At 43.8% G+C, this 24469-nt stretch overlaps 2 protein-coding genes across 2 annotated transcripts in view; one reads left to right on the top strand and one right to left on the bottom strand.

Annotated features, from left to right (window-relative positions):
- Positions 1–8822, bottom strand: part of LOC134449706 (zinc finger protein 836-like) — a 28970-nt gene extending 20148 nt beyond the window's left edge. Inside the window, exons 1-3 of the mRNA XM_063199813.1 lie at positions 8613–8822; positions 6973–7103; positions 683–853 (exon numbers count right to left, since the gene is read on the bottom strand). Coding sequence (XP_063055883.1) covers positions 683–847 — 165 coding nt within the window. The 5' untranslated portion in view covers positions 848–853; positions 6973–7103; positions 8613–8822. The remainder of the gene's footprint in view (positions 1–682; positions 854–6972; positions 7104–8612) is intronic.
- A 176-nt stretch (positions 8823–8998) lies between these two features.
- LOC134449723 (zinc finger protein 62 homolog) lies at positions 8999–23383 on the top strand. The gene is made up of 7 exons (XM_063199836.1): positions 8999–9100; positions 9327–9494; positions 10439–10500; positions 12461–12536; positions 13934–14044; positions 14337–14676; positions 19647–23383. Exons 1-7 carry the CDS (start codon positions 9098–9100, stop codon positions 22469–22471), a joined length of 3585 nt encoding a protein of 1194 aa, XP_063055906.1. The 5' UTR covers positions 8999–9097; the 3' UTR covers positions 22472–23383.
- Positions 23384–24469: the final 1086 nt, after the last annotated feature.

Below are 24469 nucleotides of genomic sequence, written 5' to 3'. Positions count from 1 at the left end.
GTTAATTACACCCCTCACCAACCTGGCAGGTTGGCAACTTGACGCCCTAACCGCGTACCCATGACTGCCCTCAGATACAGAATCAACCTTTTTTTTGGTCAAAATGGTCCAACTAAAAAAAAACAATACCTCGTTTTTCAAAAAATAATACCTTTTGGGCAAATGTACTACTTTTAAGGCCATTCAATTTTGGCTTTTTAATTTATCACCTTTTAATACTTTTTAAAACCCTGCATACACCCTGGACTTGGACCCTTGGAAATACAAGGAATGCCGTCTTGTCCTGTGCGGCCAATGAAAATAGTTTCATTATTTTCAATAATTTCATTATTTGCAGGGCTCCAAATTAACACAGCCAAACAACAAAATACCGGTGAAAGCTTTTTTTTTTTTACACACAACTTTCACTGGTGATGAGTGTATGTTTGGCTACAAGTCATATTGGGTAACGATGGGGAAAAAAAACCTTACATATACAGCCCAGGAGCCTATACTACAAAGCTGTTTCAGGAGTAAATCAGGTTAAGTTAAGAGGTAAGTCATATAATAGAAGAGCCTGGAGTCCTCATGTTCTTCAGAAAATGAGGACTCCAGGCTCTTCTATTAGGAGATTTACCTCTTAATTTAACCTGGCTTACTCCTGAAACAGCTGTGTAGCATTGGCCCAGGATGTCTTGCATACCTCACAGAGTTTGATGTTGTTGATGTTGCTCTTCCTCTTAACAAGATCACTCCTGCGTGCTCGGAGCAGCCATTTGTTTCTCCTCTCAAGATTGGCGGGAAGTCCGTACATCCGCGCCCCTGTCTCAGAGCGGTTACGGCATCCATGCACAGTGCAGCTAACCATGATGGACTGAAACACAAAACAAGGACAGAGGGGTGTCGTACAGGAGGTAAAGAGTGACTAATTCATCAGGGCCCACACACAGTCCGATCAGGGCTTGACATTTACTTTTGCACCCACTGGCCAATGTGGCTAGTGGTTTTCCTGAGTCACTAGCCATTCAGGTATTTCACTAGTCATACATTTGATATTGTTTTTTTCCCTCTTTATCATGATAGTGTACGTCTAACCTCAAAAGACGAGGTGCTACAGCAAGATGAGTGTATAGCTTTCAACATGGAAGTAAATCAAGCAAATAGAAACTGAGTTACTGAGCTTTGTCTTGAACTTAAATACAAACAATTGATACACAAGGAGCAAACATCAGAATATAGGCATGTATGATGCGTATGTCCTACCAAGGAATAAGCTGCCAGCCAAATTGGCTAATGACTGAAATTATTACTAGCCAGAGACAAGTTTTACCAGTATTTGGCCGGTTGCAGGTGCCAGTGTCAAGCCCTGAGTCCGATTGATGTAGATCAGGGGTGTCAGACTCCTTTCAGTTCAGGGGCCACGTATAACATTACATTACATTACATTGCATTTGGCAGACACTTTATGACCCAACATGATCTCCAAAAATTCCTTGCTCCTGGATACGGATGTTAAGGACACAAAATCCGTGTCCAGGAGCACGGATTTTGCCAAAATTCCGTGCTCCTGGACACGGAATTGTTTTCCGTGCTCCTGGACACGGAATTGTTTGAAGTGCTTTCTATAGGCTATTTCCACAGTCTTGTGTTTTCTCAGGATTTTTCTAATTTCAAATATTTTGTCTAAAAAAAAAAACATTTCTTACTGACAGGTTAGGGTTAGGGATTGTTTTGGTCTGGGCACAGCTAGTTTTCTTTCATTCATTATATGAGTTTGATAGCCTAGCAACCAACTGGAAAAGGTATTTCTCAAAAATATGTCTTTAATGACAGGTTAAGGTTAGGGTGTGGTGCTCTCACCAATGACATAATTCACTTTCTATATGTTCTGTTGAATGTTATGTTGTGTGGTCCATCATCTTCACTGTTGTGTGATACTTGTTATTGTTGCGGTCCCTTTAAGTGTTCCGATGACGTTTGATATTGCCGGCTTTTCTGTCATGCGCGGCGCCATGTTTTTAGTCAGTTACATTAAGTTATTAAACGCGACTCACAGAGTCTTAATGTGAGAAGTTGTGCGGCTCGTTTCTTCGCCTTAAGGCAACTTCCACACTGGTGACCCCCGACGTTTGTTTACTGGACGTATCCAGATCGACATGACCGCCAACGCTGTGTCTCTCAAGCTCCCCGAGTTCTGGGAATCATCTCCTTCAGCCTGGTTCGCTCAGACTGAGGCACAGTTTGCCTTGCGTCAGATTACCGCCGACGAAACGCAATACTACTACGTGGTGTCTGCCCTCGGAAGTTCTACGGCGTCGAGAGTGGTGAGCCTTCTTAAACGTCCTCCTCTGACGAGGAAATATGAAACTCTGAAGGAAAAGTTACTGAAAACGTTCGAACTGTCTGACACTGAGAGGGCCAGTAGGCTTTTCTCTCTTCAAGGGCTCGGCGATAGCAAGCCCTCAGAGCTAATGGACCGAATGCTCGATCTGCTTGGCGACAACAAGCCAGATTTCCTTTTCCTCCACCTTTTCCTGCGCCAGCTGCCTGCTCATGTGAGATCTGCTTTGGCCAACACTGCCAGCACGGATTGCAGAGAACTGGCTGCTGAGGCTGACAAGTGTTTCCTGGCTAGTCAACAACAACCCTGCGCAGCTGCTCTCCTCCCTGCTAATGCTGTATCTGAGGTTCTGGAGGATGATCACATGCTCGTCGCAGCAGCGGCCCCGCGTCGGCAGCAGTCTTCGGGTTTGTGCTACTACCATGCCAGGTTTGGCTCCAAGGCCAAGCAATGCCGTTCTCCATGCAGCTTCAGTGGAACGGGAAAAGCCAAGGCCGGCGCTCACTAGTGGCCGTGAGCGTCGGCCATGCCGGCAGGCTGCTCTTCATCCACGACTCCATCTCCGGCCGGCGATTCCTCTGCGACACTGGGGCACAGCGGAGTCTACTGCCTGCTTCACAGGTGGACGTGGTGGCAGACACCCACGGCCCCCCCATGGAAGCCGCCAATGGAAGCCCTATCCGTACGTATGGCACTAGGCATGTTGAACTGTGTTTTGGTGGGCAACGCTTTAGCTGGGACTTTGTGACGGCCAAGGTTGCTGTTCCCCTCTTGGGTTCAGATTTTTTGTGCGCATATGGACTGTTAGTGGACGTTAAAAATCAGCGCTTGATCGACGCCGTCACTTTCTGTTCGTATGCCTGTGCGCTCAGCGACTCTGGCGCAGTACACCTCTCCAGCCTGCTCTCTGTCACCGACAGTTTCCAACGCCTGCTCGCCGAGTTCCCTGCACTCACTCAGCCCACCTTCTCCTCTTCCACGGCCAAGCACGGTGTGGAGCACCACATCGACACTACTGGCCCGCCTGTATACGCCCGCTCACGACGCCTCGAGCCAAACAAGCTTGCCGTAGCCAAGACGGAGTTCGAGTCCATGGAGCGCCTGGGGATTGTGCGACGCTCCAACAGTCCTTGGGCCTCCCCCCTGCACCTCGTCCCCAAACCTGGAGGGGGCTGGCGTCCTTGCGGGGACTACCGACGGCTCAACGACGCGACAACGCCCGACCGCTACCCAGTGCCCCACATCCAGGATTTTTCAGCACACCTGGCTGGCAAGCTCATTTTTTCCAAAGTGGACTTGATCAGAGGATACCATCAGGTGCCCGTACACCCTCTCGACATCCCAAAAACAGCTGTGATCACGCCATTCGGTTTGTTTGAGTTCCTGCGCACACCATTCGGGCTCAAAAACGCCGCTCAAACTTTCCAACGGCTCATGGACTCTGTGTTGCGGGATCTGCCTTTTGTTTTCGTGTACCTTGACGACATCCTGGTGGCCAGCACATCTCCTTCAGAGCACCTTTCGCACCTTCGCACTCTGTTTGAGCGGCTTACCGAGCACGGGCTCATCATCAATCCGGCCAAGTGCGAGTTCGGCCTGCCCACCATAGACTTTCTGGGGCACAGAGTCACGAAGGACGGGATCGTTCCTCTTCCGTCGAAAGTGGAGGCCATCACCGCTTTCCCACGCCCAGTCACCATCAGAGCATTACAGGAGTTCCTGGGCATGGTGAACTTTTACCACCGTTTTCTCCCCAGGGCCGCCCAAACCATGCGACCCTTGTATGAGGCTCTGAAAGGCGGCAAGCCTAAACACACTGTGGACTGGAGCCCGGAGAGAGACAAGGCTTTTGCGGACGCTAAATCAGCCCTGGCTAAGGCCGCCATGTTGGCCCATCCCGCCTCCTCCGTCCCGATCGCACTGACCACAGACGCCTCAGACTACGCAGTCGGTGCGGTTTTCGAGCAATGGGTGGGTGACGCTTGGCAGCCTCTCGCCTTTTTCAGCAGGCAGTTGCGTCCCTGTGAACAGAAGTATAGCACTTTCGACCGGGAGCTACTTGGCGTGTACCTGGCCATCCGACACTTTCGTTCACTGCTGGAGGGACGCCAGTTCACCGTCTTTGTGGACCACAAGCCACTGACTTTCGCCATGTCCAAAGTCACTCAGCCATGGTCTGGCAGACAACAGCGGCAGCTCACTTACATCTCCGAGTTCACCACGGACATTACACACCTCTCTGGCAAGCACAACCCTGTTGCTGACTGCCTCTCCCGTGCTCTTGCAGCGGCGGTCCACCTCGGCCTAGACTACAGCGGCATGGCAGCAGAGCAGGCCGCGGACCCGGGAGTGCAGGCTCTCCGTTCGTCTGCTACTGGACTACAGCTACAGGATGTGACATTCGACGAGGCTGGCACTACTCTGCTCTGTGACATCTCCTTGGGCTCTCCTAGGCCTGTGGTACCTGCGAAGTGGAGGCGGCCTGTTTTTGACGCCATCCATGGCCTCTCACACCCAGGAACCAAGGCCTCAGTCAAGTTGGTGTCAGCCAAGTTTGTGTGGCGCGGACTGAAAAAGGACGTGAGAGGCTGGGCGAGAACCTGCATGGGGTGCCAGCGTGGCAAAGTACACCGCCACACCAAAGCGCCACTGGAACAGTTTCAGGTGCCAGAACGACGTTTCGACCACGTCAACATCGACCTAGTTGGCCCACTTCCACCCTCGCTAGGTTACACTCACGTGCTCACGATGGTCGACAGGACCACAAGGTGGGCTGAGGCTGTTCCACTGTCATCAACAACATCAGCTGATGTGGCACGGGCGTTTATCGGCACCTGGGTGTCACGTTTTGGCACCCCATCGGACATTTCATCTGACCGAGGCGCTCAGTTTACCTCTGAGCTTTGGAACGCCGTCGCAGGGAGCTTGGGGGTTAAACTCCACCGCACCACAGCCTACCATCCCCAGAGTAATGGCCTCTGTGAACGTTTTCATAGGTCGATGAAGGCCTCCCTGCGTTCTAGCCTGAAGGACTGTTCCTGGGCTGACAGGCTCCCATGGGTCATGCTGGGCATCAGGACTGCACCTAAGGAAGACCTCCAGGCCTCCTCCGCAGAACTGGTCTATGGCCAGCCGCTACGGGTCCCCGGGGAGTTTGTCCCCAACACCACGAGCCCTTGGTCAGCCACACTCCAGCGATCCACCCTGTTGGACAATGCCAGGCTGTTTGCTCCACTTCCTACCTCCCGCCACTGTTTGCCGAACTCTCACGTCCCCAGCGGCCTTCAGTCTGCTGACTATGTTTTTATCCGAGTGGATAGCCACCGCGGACCTCTCCGTCCGCCTTACGAGGGCCCTTTCCGCGTTGTGGAAACGGGGGACAAGCACTTTGTGATAGACATTGGAGGCAGGCAGGAGTGTGTATCAGTGGACCGCCTTAAACCTGCCCACCTAGATCTGGCCCGGCCTGTTGAGCTGGCGAAACCCCCGAAACGGGGACGACCTCTGACTAGGCCCCCTCTTCTCGTTCCTCCTGCCACTCGGCCGCGCCGCAGGGGTGCCTTGCAGACAGCCACAGAGGGGGCGGTTCCGCCTTCTCTCATTCGGAGGAGCCGCACTGGACGTTTGATCCGTCCCCCACGCCGTTGATAACCAAATTTTTGTTTCTCTCTCTCTCTCTCTCTCTCTCTCTCTCTCTCTCTCTCTCTCTCTCTCTCTCAGGTTTCTGATAGTGTGAATTCTGGGGGGGCATGTGTGGTGCTCTCACCAATGACATAATTCACTTTCTATATGTTCTGTTAAATGTTATGTTGTGTGGTCCATCATCTTCACTGTTGTGTGATACTTGTTATTGTTGCGGTCCCTTTAAGTATTCCGATGATGTTTGATATTGCCGGCTTTTCTGTCATGCGCGGCGCCATGTTTTTAGTCAGTTACATTAAGTTATTAAACGCGACTCACAGAGTCTTAATGTGAGAAGTTGTGCGGCTCGTTTCTTCGCCTTAAGGCAACTTCCACAAGGGAATGTTTTGGTCAGGGCACAACTTAAATTGCTATAGCATTATTTTGTTTAGGATTAGTATTTGGTATGTATTTTCTAATGATTGAGTTAACACAGTGCTGTGGTAATAGCCTATAGAAAGCACTTACGTGTACCCATCATGGAAAACAATTCCGTGTCCAGGAGCACAGAAAACAATTCTGTGTCCAGGAGCACGGAATTTTAGCAAAATCCGTGCTCCTGGACACGGATTTCGTGTCTTTAACATCCGTGTCCAGGAGCACGGAATTTTTGGAGATCATGCTGTATAACCAGATACCGCCAATTTGATCTGAAGTGGGCCGGACCAATTGTGAAATATCACAAGTATCACTTAATTTAAGAATTGATTAAACCTAATTATTACCAATAGGTACTTCAGAAAGGTGGAGAAATGTGATTTCTAAATAATCCTCTTTGGTGTCAAAGGCAAAATGATCCATACAAGTGTCATACTACAAAAAGGAGTAGACATCAATATTATCTCTCTGACAATTACCAACATTATTTTCTTCATAAAATGACTACAATGCAAAACCTGATCAGAAGTAGTACTTCAAAGCATGAATAGAGCTACCATTTAGAGAGAATAGCACAAAACAAGTTTACTTACAATCGGTCAGCTCAGCTGTGATGTGTAGGCGGAGAGAGTGGAAAGTAAGAATCTCTGGTGTAGGCCACTAGGCCTCTATCCTGTCAAGTCTCAAGTATCTGAAAGCTCCTATTATGTCGGCTCAGTCGCTTCTGAAAATCAAAAGGCATCATCGGATTTACAGTCAGTCCATTCTGTAGTCGGGCTGTAGGCTATGTGACAGACAAAGAATAACAACTTTCTCAGGAAGCAACTACATGTATATCTGGTGTCTAGGGAAATCTACCCATTAGCAATTGTCTAATTTATTATTAATTCATAAGAATTTAAAAATAAGAGCTATTGTAGGATATGGTCTATTCCAGTGGTTCTTAACCTGGGGTGCGGGCAACCCCTGGGGGTGCGCCAGAGATTTCAGCGGGTGCGCAGGATTTTGATTGTGTTGAGGTTGCGACCAAAATTCTGCTTGGGAACATTATATTTAGGCCAATTAAAGACAAAATTATGTTAACATGTTTGGTCCCCATTTAAAGAAATTAAGGTATTGATTTATGTCCCAAGCAAGAATCTCTGCAATTAATCACTTAAAATCATTTTTAGTATGTATACACATGTAGAAGTTTGGGTTGGGGGTGCGCGGCTTGTCTTCGGCACAGGTAAGGGGGTGCGTTAAGAAAAAAAGGTTAAGAACCACTGCTCTATTCACACCCTGCTAGGGGAAGCCACTTGCACTAGCCTCCTGGCACTAACAGGGGCAGGAAGTGAGCACCGTAATGAGCAGCCAAGTGCTGTAGGAAAAAAGGAGAGCACAGTGGTCGATGGGATAAGCCTGACTCTTATGCGGCTCTAATTCTGACTGACATTACGTTAATGTGCGAGATAAGAGCTATTTTAGGGTAGAACTATGGGCTATATTACACCCGCTGCTGTAGAAGCCACTTGCTGGCACTAACGGAGCAGGAAGTGAGCACCATTTCAGCCCTGAGCCGTGGTTTACGCGCAGAAAAAAGGAACACAGCGGTAAATGGGATTAGCCTGACTCTCTGATCGTAGATTACTAAACAACCTTCCATGCATGATGAAGCGTAGAACATGGAAAAATGAGTCATATCTGTTGTGCTAAGCAAGTCAAACCCAGATTAGCAGCTTTACCAAAGATCATAGACTGTCTCTGGCTAAACGTTAAATTAGGCGACATAAATCCAGGCCCATGTTTTCAATCCGCCATCTTACTGAATGTCAACCAAATGTAATTAACTTAATGATAAATGTGTGATATTGTTGATTTTGTCGAACTGCGCTGTTCAGTAATATCTAGGCTACTTTTTTGCCTGTTGTGGCCATAGAAGTTCTAGCTCTGGTAGTGGTTCTGTTGTGTTGCTAGCTGCAAAGCCAATTCATGGCTACGGTTATTTCGTAGATTATTACAGTGGCAATAAAGCAGTGCTCGGTAAGACCATTTAGCAACATACCTACTCCGAATAACACTAATGTCAAAATACACAGGTGTAGTTGTTTACTTGTTCAGAAACCATTTGTAGTCTCCGACCCCACAACTGTTTTCTCCGATATGTATGATGTTCATTATGTCTAACTGTTTAATCAAGTCGGAAGTTTTTCACTTGTTTCAAAGTTAACATGTTAAAAGTTGTATCCTTTACCTGACATGTTTCGACTGTGTCAGAGGGTCACATGAATGTTTCATCCTTGACGTGCTTTGAAACCAGCTGATGTTGCTTTCTACACGTTCAACGTTATATTGAAATTACTCTCCTATCGAAATGTGCAAATCACACTTAAACAGATATCCGCAACGTTTACAAATTGTTATCTAATGACAAGAGGAAAGGCAATAAATTTCACACACGTCTGAGGAGGAAACACCGAATGATAACACGATGAAGAAGCGAAATAGATGGTTCTATGCTAACAACTACTGCCCTCGTGCGGTTGGGGGACACATTGATGTGTCAGCTCCCAGTCGCATGGGGGCAGCAGATGTGCATTGTAGAACTAACACTACTTGAACACTTGAGCGAAAAAAAACTCTCGCATTGCAAAAACACCACAGCTGAGCAAAGAACGTGAGCTGAGGCCAACGCGACGGAAAACAAGCATGGACTTTTGAATAGGCTACACAACAAGCATGGTACAATTCATTACATTTTGCAATATGCAATAAATCGGTTATAGTACACAACTTTGGATATTATTCAATTTAGTGTCCACTTAGCCTCCGTCACCATCTTGTGCTGGTAAAAAGTAAACCAATATGGGCTAATGAAGTTGTTTGTAAGTACGTAGCACGTCCTTTAGTCTTTGCAATGAATGGGTTGAAGATTAGCAGGTTAACCTAATTTGCTTGCATTTTACAGGACAATACAAACATGGACGTATTATTACTGAGGGTAAAGGAGGAGGAAGATCATTGGCAGCAGTCACAGGATCATGAAGTTGAGTTGTTCCAGACACTGAGACTACAGGTCGAAGATCTCCAGAAAAGACTTGAGGAGAAGGACAACAAACTCATTATGGCGAGCAAGGTGAGACCTGTTTGCTAATTGCAAAAGGCTGTTCTGCCACACTGTCTGAAACGAAACATGGCGGGAGCCTTTATGATGGCGGCACAGCTGCAGTCCTAGGACTGCCATGAGCTGCAGTTCTGGGCAGGGTGCATTCCAATGTGCGGACTCCCGTCCTCCCTTGCTCACTTGCCTCCTCGTGTCCTCGTGATGACGTCGCAAAACATCGCAAAAGCTCAATTGAATTCTAATGTTCTCATTTGCAAATGAGATGGTGAATGAAGAATAGTTCCGCTGAAGTTGTTGTCGCCAGGGTTGCCAGAGGAGACTGATGATTTCCAGACCAAAACATGCTCAAAACCCGCCTGAAAGCACTAAATACCGCCCAATTTGACAAACTCTATTGATTTCTATGGCCAAAAATTGTACCCGCTAAAGTGCCTTTTTTACAGACACATGCCCATCCTAACTAGCCCAATTGGGCAGGAAACCGCCCAATCTGGCAACACTGGTTGTGGTTAGGCTGACATTGGGGAAACGTTATTGCGAGGCCATAAGCACAGGTGCAGGACGCATATTGGAATCCACTTCTGCTGTATTGTCCAGTAGGCCTAGGGTACATCCCAATATGTGACCTTGCCTCCTCCACTTGTGCTTGTCTCCTTGTTCTGCCTCCTGGCCCCTCTTCTGTGGAGAAAACGATAAAGTTTCCCAGCTGTCAGCCTCGCCACAACAACTTTTGAGGGACTGTTTTTCATTCACCATTCCAATTGCAAATGAGAAAAAGACTTTACAATTGAGCTTTTGCAAGATATTGAAATTTTTTGTCAGTGATGTCATCATGACGAGAAGCAAGTGGAGGAGGCAAGGACACATATTGGGATGCACCCCTATACATCTGTCTGTCTGGTCTGTCTGCTTTCCCCCCCACATTGATCCTGTCCCGTTCTTATCGCCCCCAACAGGTGATCAGAGCACTGAAGTATGAGGTGCAGACTCTGCAGCAACAGCTGGAGCAGCACAGACGGTCAGTAGGCTACAGACACTCCATCCTCTTCACTCCACCATCCACAGTCAGACCCAGTAGGGTACTTCCATGTTTAATTACATTACATTACATTACATTAGGCAGATGCTTTTACAAAGCGACTTACATTTGAGGACATAATAGCATACAACACTTGCAGTTACAAAGTGCTCAGGAAGGGTTAGTTCGTTTTTTTCTAAGTATATACAGACATTTTTTTTAAGTACATTACAGTTTTTGCCTACTGCTTTAACAACGCTCAAGCCAAAGTAGCATATTGTTAAGTTGTTGGTACTATAACTTACTCACAGTGTTTTTGTACCTTAAACAAAAGTGCAGCTTTACACTAAAATACCATGCTTTTTTGTTTACGCAGCACACATGTCCAGCTGCCTGCTCACCATTTTATACACAAGCCACTTAGTTCAAAAGTAAAATCTCAGAGTGTCATTTTGAAAACGCATCTGTTCAAAATACAAAAAAAAAACATAGGATGTATGACAAGATTTACTGCACTATTCTACGATTCTGACAGGTATAAAAAGTTATAGCCTATACTCTATATAGTTGCAGATTTTTTGCATTTTTATTTTGATTGCTTCTATGCTATTTACAGCTTTACAAAAATGTTGATATGCTACACTCAAACAAAGCAACAAATTGCACGACGGCACAGCAGAGTAGAATATGGGGTATGGCTGACTTCCTGTGATGCCTAGCCTGAGCCATGCCACCAAATTGAACAGACGACATGATGATAGCTTAGAATAGCCTCTTTACTCATCATCACATACTAGGTAATGATCGTGAACATGCCTTGTTTGTTGACGTTGTGTCACTTTTAGAAGGCAAACAAGCAAACATTTGAGCAAACTGACTGAATATGATATAATTTTGATGACATCATGTAGATGTCAGCTGTTGTATAATATCTGTTGAAATCTTGTAAAAATCTTGTAAAAATTCACATTCTGTGAGACTGATTATACTGTTAAGGAAGAAAGACTATGGTGTAAAGCAGACACCCGTTTTAATGTTGATCTAATTTGTGTTCTCATTTGGTGCAAATGTGTATATTTTGACATGAAAGTGAGGTTTTGACAGAAGACTTCAATGTTTTAATAGCAGTTAGTGCATAGTGCATATGATACTAAGGTGAATGGTGTTCTGTGTTATGGAATTGTGTGTAGAGTTTTGACACTATGAGCGCATTTTTGCAAATTTTGTGCAAGCAATAGATAATAACTGCAACACAGGCTTATGTAAAGTACACAATCACACATGCCGATTAGTGCAGGATTCCCACGGGTCATGGAATTTCTGGAATATCATGGAATTTCATAAAAGTTTTTCCAGTCATGGAATTTTACCATTTTGCATGCACAGTCATGGAATATCATGGAATTTTCTTAATGTTATACACCGAACAAAAAAGATTTTGCTTCTACACAACTGTTGTTTCTGCTTCGCCAGAGATGGTTTGGTTTTGCAATGAGCCCACCTAAGTCTGGCGGTGGCTCGGTCGGCTCTAGGGGTGAAGATAATCTTCAGTTTTGACACTTTTTACATTTCTAACATCATTTCTTTTTACGGAAGTGGTCATGGACATTTTGTTTTTTGGGTCTGGAAAGTCATGGAAAATAATGGAATTTTATATCTGAATTAGAGTGGGAACCCTGTTAGTATACCTTGGGACTGGGTCAGCTCAGGCATCGGTGCAGTAAATAGTCACAAAAGAGAATAGTCTTTACTTGCCTCTTGAAGGTTTATAGAGGTGTGCCTAGTTTAGCTGTTTGTTCGTGACGTCTGAAAAAGGATGTTCACCCAAAAAGTTATGAAACAAATGTGGGAGCCGAAAAATCCAGGTTGAAGCAGACGTTACTTCAATTTCTTTTTTTTCCCCTTTGTTTCTTATTTGGTTTTGGATGTGTGGACTTTAACCCACCTCTTTACTCCACAGGAAGTGCCATGGTGACCTGAATGGACAGAGAGGCTGGCCATTTCAGTATGGAAGAGGAAATGACATCACTACAATGGTAGGTTACCTGTCAGTCATTCCAACCTGCTCTCACTAAATTGTGTTAAACAAACAATTCCTAACCCAAGGGAAGTGATCGAACGTTTCGATCACAGTCAGACCATAATCAGTGCAAAAAGACAGAGGTTGGTCTGACATTGACAAAAATGTGTGCACATTTGACTTGGGTTGCACTCATATACAGTATATCGTCAACAGACCAGTGCAATTTCTTAGGTATAGGTAGATTTTCTGTAAACTAAAATATTATAACATTTTTAAACAATGTTTTTACGTCCAAATATAGTAAACTCTGACTATCAGAAAACGATTGGTCCACTCATTTCAAACCAGAGCTGAGCTCCCACCCAAGGGCTCCAGGGCATGGATGTTCCAATCCAAAAATGAATTACGAAGTAATAAATGTGGTTTGCTAAAACCAGGTCAAGTTCACATGGGGTGCACATCATTCGTTATTCCTCCCGTCCTTTTCTCAGGTCTCCACCCTCATGACGCGAGACTCAATGTTATCGTCATTGTATCGCAACGCTGTCATGACATCTTTTTGAAATTCAATATCTTGAATAAAATTACTATATCACCTTAACAATTTCACTGTATTACCTTATCAAATTGACCTGAAAGAACACACACAGAAACAGAGGTAGCATTTAAAATCTGCGAGCGACGATGGGTTATCTGCCCTTACAGATGGTACATTGAAAATGGCAGCCCAACTCCACCCGAGACGTAGCCATGCTTTTATTTGGTCCTAAAAGCTAACGTCATCTTTCAAAGTTATCAATCTTCATGTCAACCTGGAAACATCTGGCTATCTGCCAGGACAATTGTAGGAAAAGTCCCTCTGACTTGGAAAGCAGGAAGGGCCAGCATCGCATGGCCAGGAAACCCACAGACGCAGAGTCAGACAGAAATACAGAGAGGAAAAGCAGACAAGACAGAAAACAACTTAACTAGAGACCTATATCTATGAATTCAAATGGATATATTTTCATAAAATGTATAAATGCAGTCAATTTATTCACAAATATCTTGCAAAAAAAAACTTTTCAGAAGTTATTCTCTCCATTTGTGATCAGGATTTGAAAAGACTTTCTGTAGAGAGAATGGGAGTAACAACAATTTGATTTGCACCAATTTTGTCAGTAGGTAGGAAGTCAGCTCCAGTAGGCAAAACTGTGAGACACGAATACAAAATGTAATGTTTGAGTTCTTGTGTTTGGCAAAACACCTTTTTTGTCTGACTTGATGTAGGATCAGCTTTTCATGTGCAATATGGCTAATTGTCAAAATGACATTCTCAAAATAAGATATCTTGGCTTTTATGTTCATCTAATGTTTATTTTATGGTCAACTTCTCAACATGATGTAAACTTCTATTTGGTATGTGTGTAGCCATGTGTGCAGGCAGAAAGTGTTCCATCAGACTGTCGTGCCAGTGAGCCAAGATCACAGGATGTTACATCACAGAGCTCTGAACCATTTTTCCGTGTGGTTGAAATTGAGGTATGACTTTGTTTATTATTTTCAGGTCTGTCTGAGCTTTGTAGTCCTTTCCTGCAGTGTTTCCCGTCCTTTTTTGTCTTGTGTACTCCCTAAGCATTTTCATTGTGCCATGCGTACCCCCCAGTCAAGTTCTATATCACTTTCTCCATCCCAATGTAACTATGCTCAATACATCAAAAATACCCCTAGTGGTACACATACTCCTGTTGGGAAACACTGATTTAGTGTATATCTTGAAAGACATGCACTTCTTTGCAGAAGAAAATCTAAAAAACACTTTGGATGTTTTTAGGATTTTGGGATGCCACCAAACGTCGTCCTGTCCTGTACTGCTGAGGGCGACCCAACAAACTTTTGGATGTCGCCTGTTGACGACAATCTGACACCACCACAAGATCTGGAGGACGACCCAGCAGATTCTCCTGTGACCCTTGGGTACCGTACACTCAGTAAAGTGAAATCGCAGCAGGTGCCGAAATTGCCTGTGCTTTCGGTGATGCTACAAGACTGCCGTGACCTGCTGGGGCCTGACGGAGTTTTAAAGATGGAATTCGAAGAGGGTGAGGATGCGGACGATGGCGATGATCTTTTTTATGAAGATGATGAAGACGACAGTGATTATGACCCGAAAAGTAAGTTCACATACAGGGAAATGAAAAAAAAACAAAACGATTTTAAATGTAATCCGGAAGGAGAGGCAGACTGCCAATCTGTACAATCTTGAGAAGTCCAGACTGGCTCTCTGAATTATGGCTGTCAGCCACCTGGCGCCTTCACTACGAACAGAGTTCTACCTACCCAGAAGTAACCCAGGGTTAATGTGGTAAATCGGGATTGCCAAAACCTGCCTATCTTGACCGATGGTGACCGGTGGTAGCCTGCACTACGACCATGATTTAGATCAGTGGTTCGGATCTAAAAATTTGGTGCTGAAACCTTGAAACAGATTGGTGAGGATCATTCCGCCGCGTGAAGGCTTAGAACACATTCCAAAATTCTTCTGCCCCTTCCGACGAACCTCGTCAGTGAAATTAACACCTACATCTCACCAGGGCACGCCGATTCAGAACATAACGACATCATTGAACTGTGCAGTAATCACAAGCACACTTCCAGGACTTAAGTTTGAAATGTGAAGAATTGGCTGCAAATGATTATAGTAATTAAAGTAGTCTTGGTTCATGGTTCATGGTATATTTTACATATATAATATACAAGTACTAAACTGTTTGGAGAGACCAAAAGAATTTTAAAAAATCAAAATCGGTCAAATGTTCTTTTTTGCCATCAGCCTCACTGTAGCTGGGAAGAAGCTGTTAAAAACGTTTTGGTAGAGATAGATGCTGTCCGCTCTACTGTGTCTCAGTTTGCATGTGCAGTGCTTGTATCTGAGCAGAGAGATTGCTTGATGGAGTGGATCTGAGATGATTCTCTCTGCACTCTAGTCCCGTTCAGGCTAGGGATGCAAATTATCGATTAATTCATTAATCATTAGTTGATAGTGTTATCGATCGACTTTCGATTAATTGATAAGCAGCGTTTTTTCACCTGAATTTCATAGGGCCTTTTAAAATATCAGCTAAATAGTTAAAACACTGAGTTCAAAAATTATATTGTTATATTAAATTATATTATGAGAATTATATTATGAGCATTAAGCCCATATTGTATTTTATTGTATGATGTTGTATTATATTATTATAATATAATTATAATTATGCATTAGGAAAAGAAAGCTGTTTTCTATGGCATCTAGTCCACACCACCTTTGGGCAGGCATTGCTTTCACCCAGGAGTTAAATAGTAGCCCCTCTGTCGCCTTGCCTATATGACAGACAACGTTGAGTGAAACGTGATCAGACTCAGGACTTGTCTGCATATGTGTCAGCCAACCACAAGCATTTTAATTTAATTAATACGCTTCAAAATAAAGAAATGCTACATGTTGGGTAGTGTGTTGTTGTCCATAATGGATAGTAATGTCAACAAAGTTCGTTTCTGAACAAAAAAAGGAGAGCTAATAAGCTTACAGGCTCCATTGAGAATGAATGGAGCTATGACAACAACACTTATAGCTAACATGGATTCACCTGAAATTGAACAGATGGTGCTCCTCTTCATGCATGGTCATATATATTCATGCCCAGTTCAGCTAATACTAGTCTTGATATCTGACAGGGCGTAGTGATTAAAATTACAGCTCACAATTTGAAATGACTACGTTTGTGATTTCGCTAGTTAGCACGCTAAGCTAACCTAGCAAGCTTAACCCTACAGTAAAATGCTGCTTGCAGTGACATTTGCCTGTCTTGAAAGATCGTTTTTCTCATAATTCAAGCAGTAACAACTTACACCATTGGACTTGGCATAATCACAGATTCAAGTACACATCTCCAAAAGACCCACACGAACTCTAGAAGTTGCAATGACGATTTAATAGATAAAATCTGTGCACCATGGATTTGAGTAGGACTAGAACTAGAACCACTCAACAGTCTCTAGCGCCCTCTAGCGGTTAATCGCGATTAATACATTTTAATCGAGCAACCTCTTGCTCGACAACTAATCTAAAGTCGATTAATCATTTGCATCCCTAGTTCAGGCATCTCGGGATAGACAAATCAACATCTAAATCAGTATCGTAGTACAGGTTACCAGTACAGGTTACCACCAATCAACCCCTGTTTACCTGGGTTACTTCTGGTTAGGTTGATCTCCGTTCATAGTACAGGCCCCAGGCCCCTGTTCATACATTGCATTTCTCGTTTACAAGCATCATGTTGTGAGGAGGAGCAACAAGCTAAGCAGACAATCACGGGGCGGTATCTTTTGAGCGACTGTAACAATCAGAGGCACCCTCAGCTGCGTTAGCCTGGTTCACACCAGACGGTGTGTGTGTAGCTTTGGCGCCCCCTGGCGGAGCAGAGCTACACACACTACCGTCTGGTACACAGCCATAGAACACGCTCCGTCTCCAACCAGAAAATAGGCTGAGAATGTATTGCTTCTGCACGGCCTCCTCACCAACAAATTCCTTCACAAACCTTCCTGTTAATCTTTAAAGAGTCAATATAGTCTCTAATCTGTCTTGTGACTCCTCAATGTGAGTTACCGTTTATATTTAAGAAATAAATGCTCCATCTATTTTCTGGTTGGAGACGGAGCGTGCTCTATGGCTGTGTACCAGACGGTAGTGTGTGTAGCTCTGCTCCGCCAGGGGGCGCCAAAGCTGCACATACACCAGAGCCGTATATAGAGAGAGTCTGGACAACTATGGGGTCGAACGTTCGAGCTATCTCGCTATTTTGATTGGTTCTGGGCTGGTCACATGTTTTACGGACGCCATTTTCGTTCCCCACGCTCCCATTAATGAGCATTATCAGATATAAAAAACAACGCTTCACTATAATATTATAACATTATTATTATGACAAACTGTTGTGCATATGGCTGTAGTGCAGGGCCGGGTCAGGAGAAACAAACAGCATCGTTTATCTCGTCACATAAACGGAGGATTTGGGACATGCATGGATATAAACTCTTTATGGATTAAAGGTCAGAATTAATAACCGGAAAGCAGCAGATTTCTCCGTGTTGTGTGAGGTAAACGTATTTTCCCCCTTCGACTTTTGTTAAAATTACTTTTGAAAGAAATAAATAGTCATATGGGGTTATGTTTCTGTCATAACTTGAAATTAGCTTGTCAAATCTTAATTGCCACCTGTAAGTATGCTATACTGTGAAAACATAGGCCTAACTTTGCCCACCAAGTTATTATTTCTGTCGCGCTAATAAGGTCTTTTCCCCCTGCGATTTAAACTCACGTCCAGTCTCATACTATGAATATCCAGACTGCTACGAGCATCCAGACTCATCCTACAGTGACCTGCAATCCTGATTATGCACTGCTGAGCACATCGTTATTTTTAAACTACTAAATCTCGACACAACGTGAAACTTTGGCGCAAGTATCACCAGGGTCCCTGTACATGAACTTGACCATCGTTGTGAATATTATTTATGTACATTACTTAAATATCGACTTTTGACGTTGGCTGTAGGCTACCTAGGCAACAACAACTCGGCAACGCTTGAATGCACTGCTGAGCACATCAAAACTATGCCGACAAAACCCTCTTTTAAGCAAACCCCTTCTATACGAACGAACTTGTTAACGTTTGTTTTCATATGTTGGGATCTTGATAATACTACAACCCAAGTTTGATGGTATATGAAGCCTTATTTGTATTTTAGATCCAGCGATTTTGACGGTATGCTGCCCATAGGGTTACACTGTAGAATCCTCGCTGTGGGGAACGAAAATGCCGCCATGATTCGAGTTGGCCAGACTCTCTCTATATACGGCTCTGACATACACCGTCTGGTGTGAACCAGGCTACAGCTGCGTGTGCAACCCAGATGTTTTCTTCCATGAAAGAAATACCTATATAAACCAAAACATTGAGTAAAAGTGATAAACAGATGCCCTGTTTTTCAACTTTTCATTGACCAAACTAAGACATCTTCATCAACAACAACCAGGAAAACGTTTTAAACCAAACTGGAACTAAAACAATAGACAATAAACCTATTCGAGACACCGCAACGGCTACATGCGCATTTAGACAGCAATGCATTCTGGCTCAAAAAGTTGCATGATGGTTAGATTTCCTGTCAAACTTCAACATTTCGGTATGGTTGTGTCGACGAGGTGACATGTCACATGGTGTCAAACTATCGCGGGATGAATGCAGTCAGATCTTGCAACCTCTGCAGTTGCTTATCCCCTTCAACGCTCACCTGCAGACCGCCTCCGAGGTCACGCGCCCATGAACTGGTTGGTCAACAACTCACTCACGTTTGTGTATATGAGTCTTGTCTCACACCCCTACACAAATTTGCGCAGGTCCCCACTTCGGCTCCTCCTCTCCACCTGCCCCCCACACCTCACACGTGATGTGTTTGTAGACCAAACTGGTGCGAGCTCATCGTCTCGTTCATATTTGTGGCCGACTTGCACTGTATTTAATAACACCCACATTGTGACAACAAGTTCTCGCTCACGTGTTTTGTCTCCATCGATCGACAAAATCTTAAGTCGTATGAGCCTATTGCTTCTACCATCATTCCTGGGACGACATCTCTAGTTGTTTCAGAGGGGAAAAAAACTCTTTAACCAATCGCGGTTATGGGATTATACTAGTGGTGTGCATTGGCACTGCCCTCACGATTAGATTCGATTACGATTTGGCAGGTTTCGATTCAATTCAATTCTACAATGCATTGCAGTGCATTACATTTCTACTGAAAGCAAAGCAAATCTTTCATCAGTCGTGATGAGGCAATACAAGTAGTCAGATACTGAGCAACATTTTATTGGCTGTTTTCTGTATCAGTCTTGCAGTTTTCAATGCTTTGAAGTCCTTTTATTTAATTTAACATTCATTTGCTCCTGAAATATCCACGGAAGTAATTGAAACTTAAAAAAAATTGCTGCATCGATTCTGGAACTTGCCGCATTGAATTGCATTACCGAATCGATTATTGTTGAGATCACTAAATTATACAGTAACATGATCAAAAATGTATGTTTTTCGTACAGGTGACGGCTTCTCTCCCTGCTCTGAGAACAAAGAAGTGTTATCTCCACCAGAAGAGCTCATCGCTGAGCCTGCGGGGGATCAGAGAAGACAGAACAGAGGAGGGACGAGAATCACGACAAAAACTACTCTGGACAAATCTCACAACAAGTACAGGAAATGTGGAAAGACATTTTCATATCCAAGCCAAAAGCTGTCTGTTCGCAAAGGAGGGTATGCCAGAATAAAGCCCATCACCACTGCTGCTCCATATGATGCATCCACTGTCTCTCCGCATGAAAACACATCCAGTAACTCTGCCAAAACTGCAAGTCCTCAGGAGGAAGATGATCGTGCTAATACAACCTCTGAGCCCTACAAAGCAAAGGCAGCTGACCTCATCCAACACCCGACGGTTCATCCACGTAGGACATGGGATATTATGGAATATTGTGTTCCTTATGAATGTGATGTATGTGGTAGAACGCTTTCAAACAAGACAAACTTAGCTGTTCACAAAAGAACGCACACAGGAGAGAAGCCTTATGGCTGCACTGAGTGTGGACAAACATTCAGGGCTTCAAATAGTTTACGACGTCACCAGAGACGTCAGCATTTACAGACAGCTCTCCCACGTAGGAAACGTGGAAGGCCTAAAAAAGTAGATGATGACTTGCGTGATACACTACGTGATTACTTACACTCAGGGAAGCCATATGCTTGCACTCAGTGTGACAAAACGTTTAAATATAGAGGTTCCTTTCTCACTCACAAAGCATGGCACATAGGAGAGAAGCATCATGCCTGCACTCAGTGTGGGAAAACATTCAGGTTTCTAAGCAACTTAAGAGATCACCTGAAAAAGTGTCACGCGCAGAAAAGGCCATCCACGGAATCACCCAACACTGGAAGCTGTCAAGAGATTGGCAAATTCTCAACACAGTCAAGTAGTCTTAACCAGAACCCCACTGAAAAGGCACCAACTACCTCTATACCTGAAAGCACATCCACTGACTCATGCAACACTGGAAGCCATCAGGAAGTGGAGGGTAATGATCATGCTAATGCAACACCTGAGCCCTGCAAAAACAATCACACTGCCCAAGCGAACTCAGGCGAAAGGCCTTATGCCTGCAAACATTGCAACGCAACGTTCACAAATGTACGTGGTCGAACCCACCATGAGAAATTGCATTCACTGAAAACGGGTGCAAAGCCAGCTGGCCTCATCCAACACCCGACAGTTCATCCAAATGGGACATATGGGGAAAAAGGAAATAATAAAAGAAGATATGTTCCTCTTGAATGTGATGTATGTGGGCTAATGCTTGCAAACAAGAGAAATCTAATTGTTCACAAAAGAATTCACACAGGAGAGAAGCCTTATGTCTGCTCTCAGTGTGGAAAAGCATTCAGGTCTTCAAGCTCTTTTCGAGGTCACCAGAAAAGTCGCCATTTACAAGACGGACATTTACAGACAACTCTCCCACTTGGGAAATGTGCAAGGCCACGTAGGAAACGTGGAATGCCTAAAAAAGTAGCTGATGACTTGTGTGATACGCTACGTGATGACTTGCACTCAGGGGAGAGGCCATATGCTTGCACTCAGTGTGACAAAGCATTCAGGTCTTCAAGCAATTTACGACAGCACCAGAAAAGGCTTCATACACAGCAAAGGTCATCCACTGAATCACCCAACACTGGAAGCTCTCAAGAGGTGGGTCAAGCCTCAACACACTCAAATAGTCTCAATCAGCGCCCCATTGACAATCCACATGGAAACACATCTACTGACTATCCAGATGAAGAGGAAGGGGATAATGGAATAACATATGAAGTTCCTTGTGAGTGTGATATATGTGGGAAGGAGTTTACAAGAAAGAGAAATCTAATCATTCACAAAAGAATGCACACAGGGGAGAAGCCTTATGCCTGCACTCAGTGTGGAAACACGTACAGATCCAAAGATGCTTTGCGAATTCACCAGAAACGGTGCCATTTACAAGACAGACATTTACAGATAGCTCTCCCACTTAGAAAACGTGGAAGGCCTAAAAAAGGAACCGGTCACTTGCGTGATGCACTACATGATCACTTCCACTCAGGGAAGAGGCAATATTCTTGCACGCTGTGTGACAAAACATTTAAGTATAGAGGTTCCTTTCTCACTCACAAAGCATGGCACACAGGAAAGAAGCCTTATTCCTGCACTCAGTGTGGGAAAACATTCAGGTCTGCAAGTGCTTTACGAGGTCACCAGAAATTTCATAATCATTTACAGGAAAAGCCATCTGGTACAGAAAAAAGAGAAAACTGGAAATGTGATGTGTGTGGGATAATATTGGCAAACAGCAGAAATCTACGAATACACTTAACATTACACACAGGAGAAAGGCAATATGCCTGCACTCAGTGTGACAAAACGTTCATGTACAGAACTAGCTTACAAAATCACCAGAGAAGTCATCATTTACAGGAAAGACCATCCCTTGAATATAGAAGATACAAAGTTACTTTGAAATGTGATATATGTGAGAGAGTGTTTTCAAACAAGAGTAGTTTAATCGTTCACAAGAGACGACACACAGGAGAGAAGCCTTATGCCTGCACTCTGTGTGAAAAAACGTTCAGACATCAAGGTACTTTAAAACTACATCATAGACTTCATACAAAGGAAAGGCCATATAAATGCTCTGATTGTCCCATGGCTTGGAACAGTTTAGGAGAATTAAAAAATCACATCAGACGAAAGCATACAGGAGAAAAACCATATGCTTGCCCTCTGTGCCCCAAGACGTTCTATACTGCTTCAGAGCGGAGTTGTCATAAAAAAAGTCATTTGGGTTAGAACGTTGGCCGAGGTGACAATGGCCGTGTGGTCCACTTTTAATCAGTTTAAATGTATAAACCAATTAAGAATGCCTCGTGTAAGCAGTCAAATAATCTCCTTAAATATAAACGGTCTTAGTATTGACACTAACTTTATTACTTTACTTATTCAGAATATGAAACCGATTAAACAATATAAGTGCCCTTGTACACTGTTAATTTTTTGTTGAAATGGCAAGTGACTCATGTCATTAAACAGTTTAGGACAATTAAGTCATGACAGACAAAAACATACAGAGTATGTGTCTTGTGCTCCAAGACGTTCCATAGCACTTCAGATATTCATGAAGTAAGTCATAAAGTAAGTATTCAAGGCAAGGCAATTTTATTTGTATAGCGCCTTTCGTGCATAGATGCAGTACAATGTGTGTCACAAAAATAAAAGTAAAGGACTAAAGAAAACAATAGCTAAAGAAAGAAAGAATTAAACGTTTTGAATCAAAGTAATTTAAAACATTAATATCAAACGTTGTCAGTCGGGACAACAGTGACAACCAAAGTTAGCCTTCTAAAACACGAGTCGTCAATTCACACGGTATTCCTGTAAGTTATGCAGCAAGGCCTTCAACGTTCCATCAAAGCTATCAGCAAGGTTATAGCTCACATATGAAGAGTAGTGTCCAAGATAGTGGGAGTAGGCTAATTGCGCTGGGTTTCTGTGAAACATGTAAACAGTGAAAATTGAAACATTCACGAAAGTGTATATAGAATGTATTTGTAGTCGTTATCTGTTGCATGCAACTCTGTCTGTCATTTGTACTTTTATTTTGTGCTTTTATTTTCATTTTGTGTCATTTTTCTTGGGAAATGTGTTGCTGTACCAAATACTCAATAAAAGTCTTTTTGAAATTCCACATGGTGCTGGGAACACGAGTGCTTGTTGATGCTTCATGTTTACTTGTGATGTGTCCTTTTGTACCAAACAAGTGCCTGCTTATGCTAGAGATGTATTTGTGTTGAGCTAGCGTTCAGTATTCTTGCAGCTGCATAAAAAATGGGGTGTCAATATTTCAGAGTAAACTTAGTTGTATACATCTAGAGAATGTATTTATAACACTGCTGAGAGTCATATTATTCTACAGTGGAGTCAAAAGAATCAGTGTCAAAAAAGGTGGCCAATGTAATTTCAACTCTGTTTAATTTCAACTATTGAGTGGAATTAACTCAGAAAAAGAAAATGTCACACTGACTGACTGAAATATAAAACACTATTTTTGAGTTTTTATTTTGTAATGAGGAATCCAGGGGTCCGTATCTCAAAAGCGTCCTTCGTAAGAGCGACTCAACTCTCTCTCGACAGCGACGCTCACCACTAAATCCAACGGAACGGTAAGACGGTCTTAAAGGGCAACTCCTGCCAATTTCAGTGTGCTGTTGTATTGCTCACGCTACCATTCACTTGTCAGTACCCGGTGACGCCGCAGTTTTTGGCCCAGCCCTTTCTGAGATATGAGTTATTCTAATGGGGGCAACTTCTGTTTACATTTTCTTTTTAAATTAACATAGGCCTACTCCAAATATTTTCCCAAAAGGTATGGCTGTTTGCTAGCTGTCTGCTGTTGTTGCATAACCTTTTGGATGTTTTTGGGAATAAATAAAAATGTTTTTTTTTTAAATGTAAACAAAAGTCTCGGAAAGGGCTGAGCCAAAAAATGCGGCATCACCGGGTACTGACATGTCAAGGGTAGCGTGAGCAATACAACAGCACATTGAAATTGGCAGGAGTTGCCCTTTAAGATTGTCTTAAGACGGTTAGCAACAACAAGAATCGAGAAACGGACCCCTGGGTTCCCTCGTTGATGGAACACACAATCAATGTTGTGTTCTTCTCTTGGTGTTCTCTGCCAGTGCTTACCACAATCCAATGTGCCTGCTGTATGTCAGGGATGCCAACCTCAGGCCCAGGGGCCATGCCTGGCCTGTATGTATTACAGTTGGCCCATAGGCCCTGTACATT

This window comes from Engraulis encrasicolus, chromosome 1 (assembly GCF_034702125.1).
Source record: "Engraulis encrasicolus isolate BLACKSEA-1 chromosome 1, IST_EnEncr_1.0, whole genome shotgun sequence".
Lineage (NCBI taxonomy): Eukaryota > Metazoa > Chordata > Actinopteri > Clupeiformes > Engraulidae > Engraulis > Engraulis encrasicolus.
This window is presented reverse-complemented; position numbering and strand designations above follow the sequence as displayed.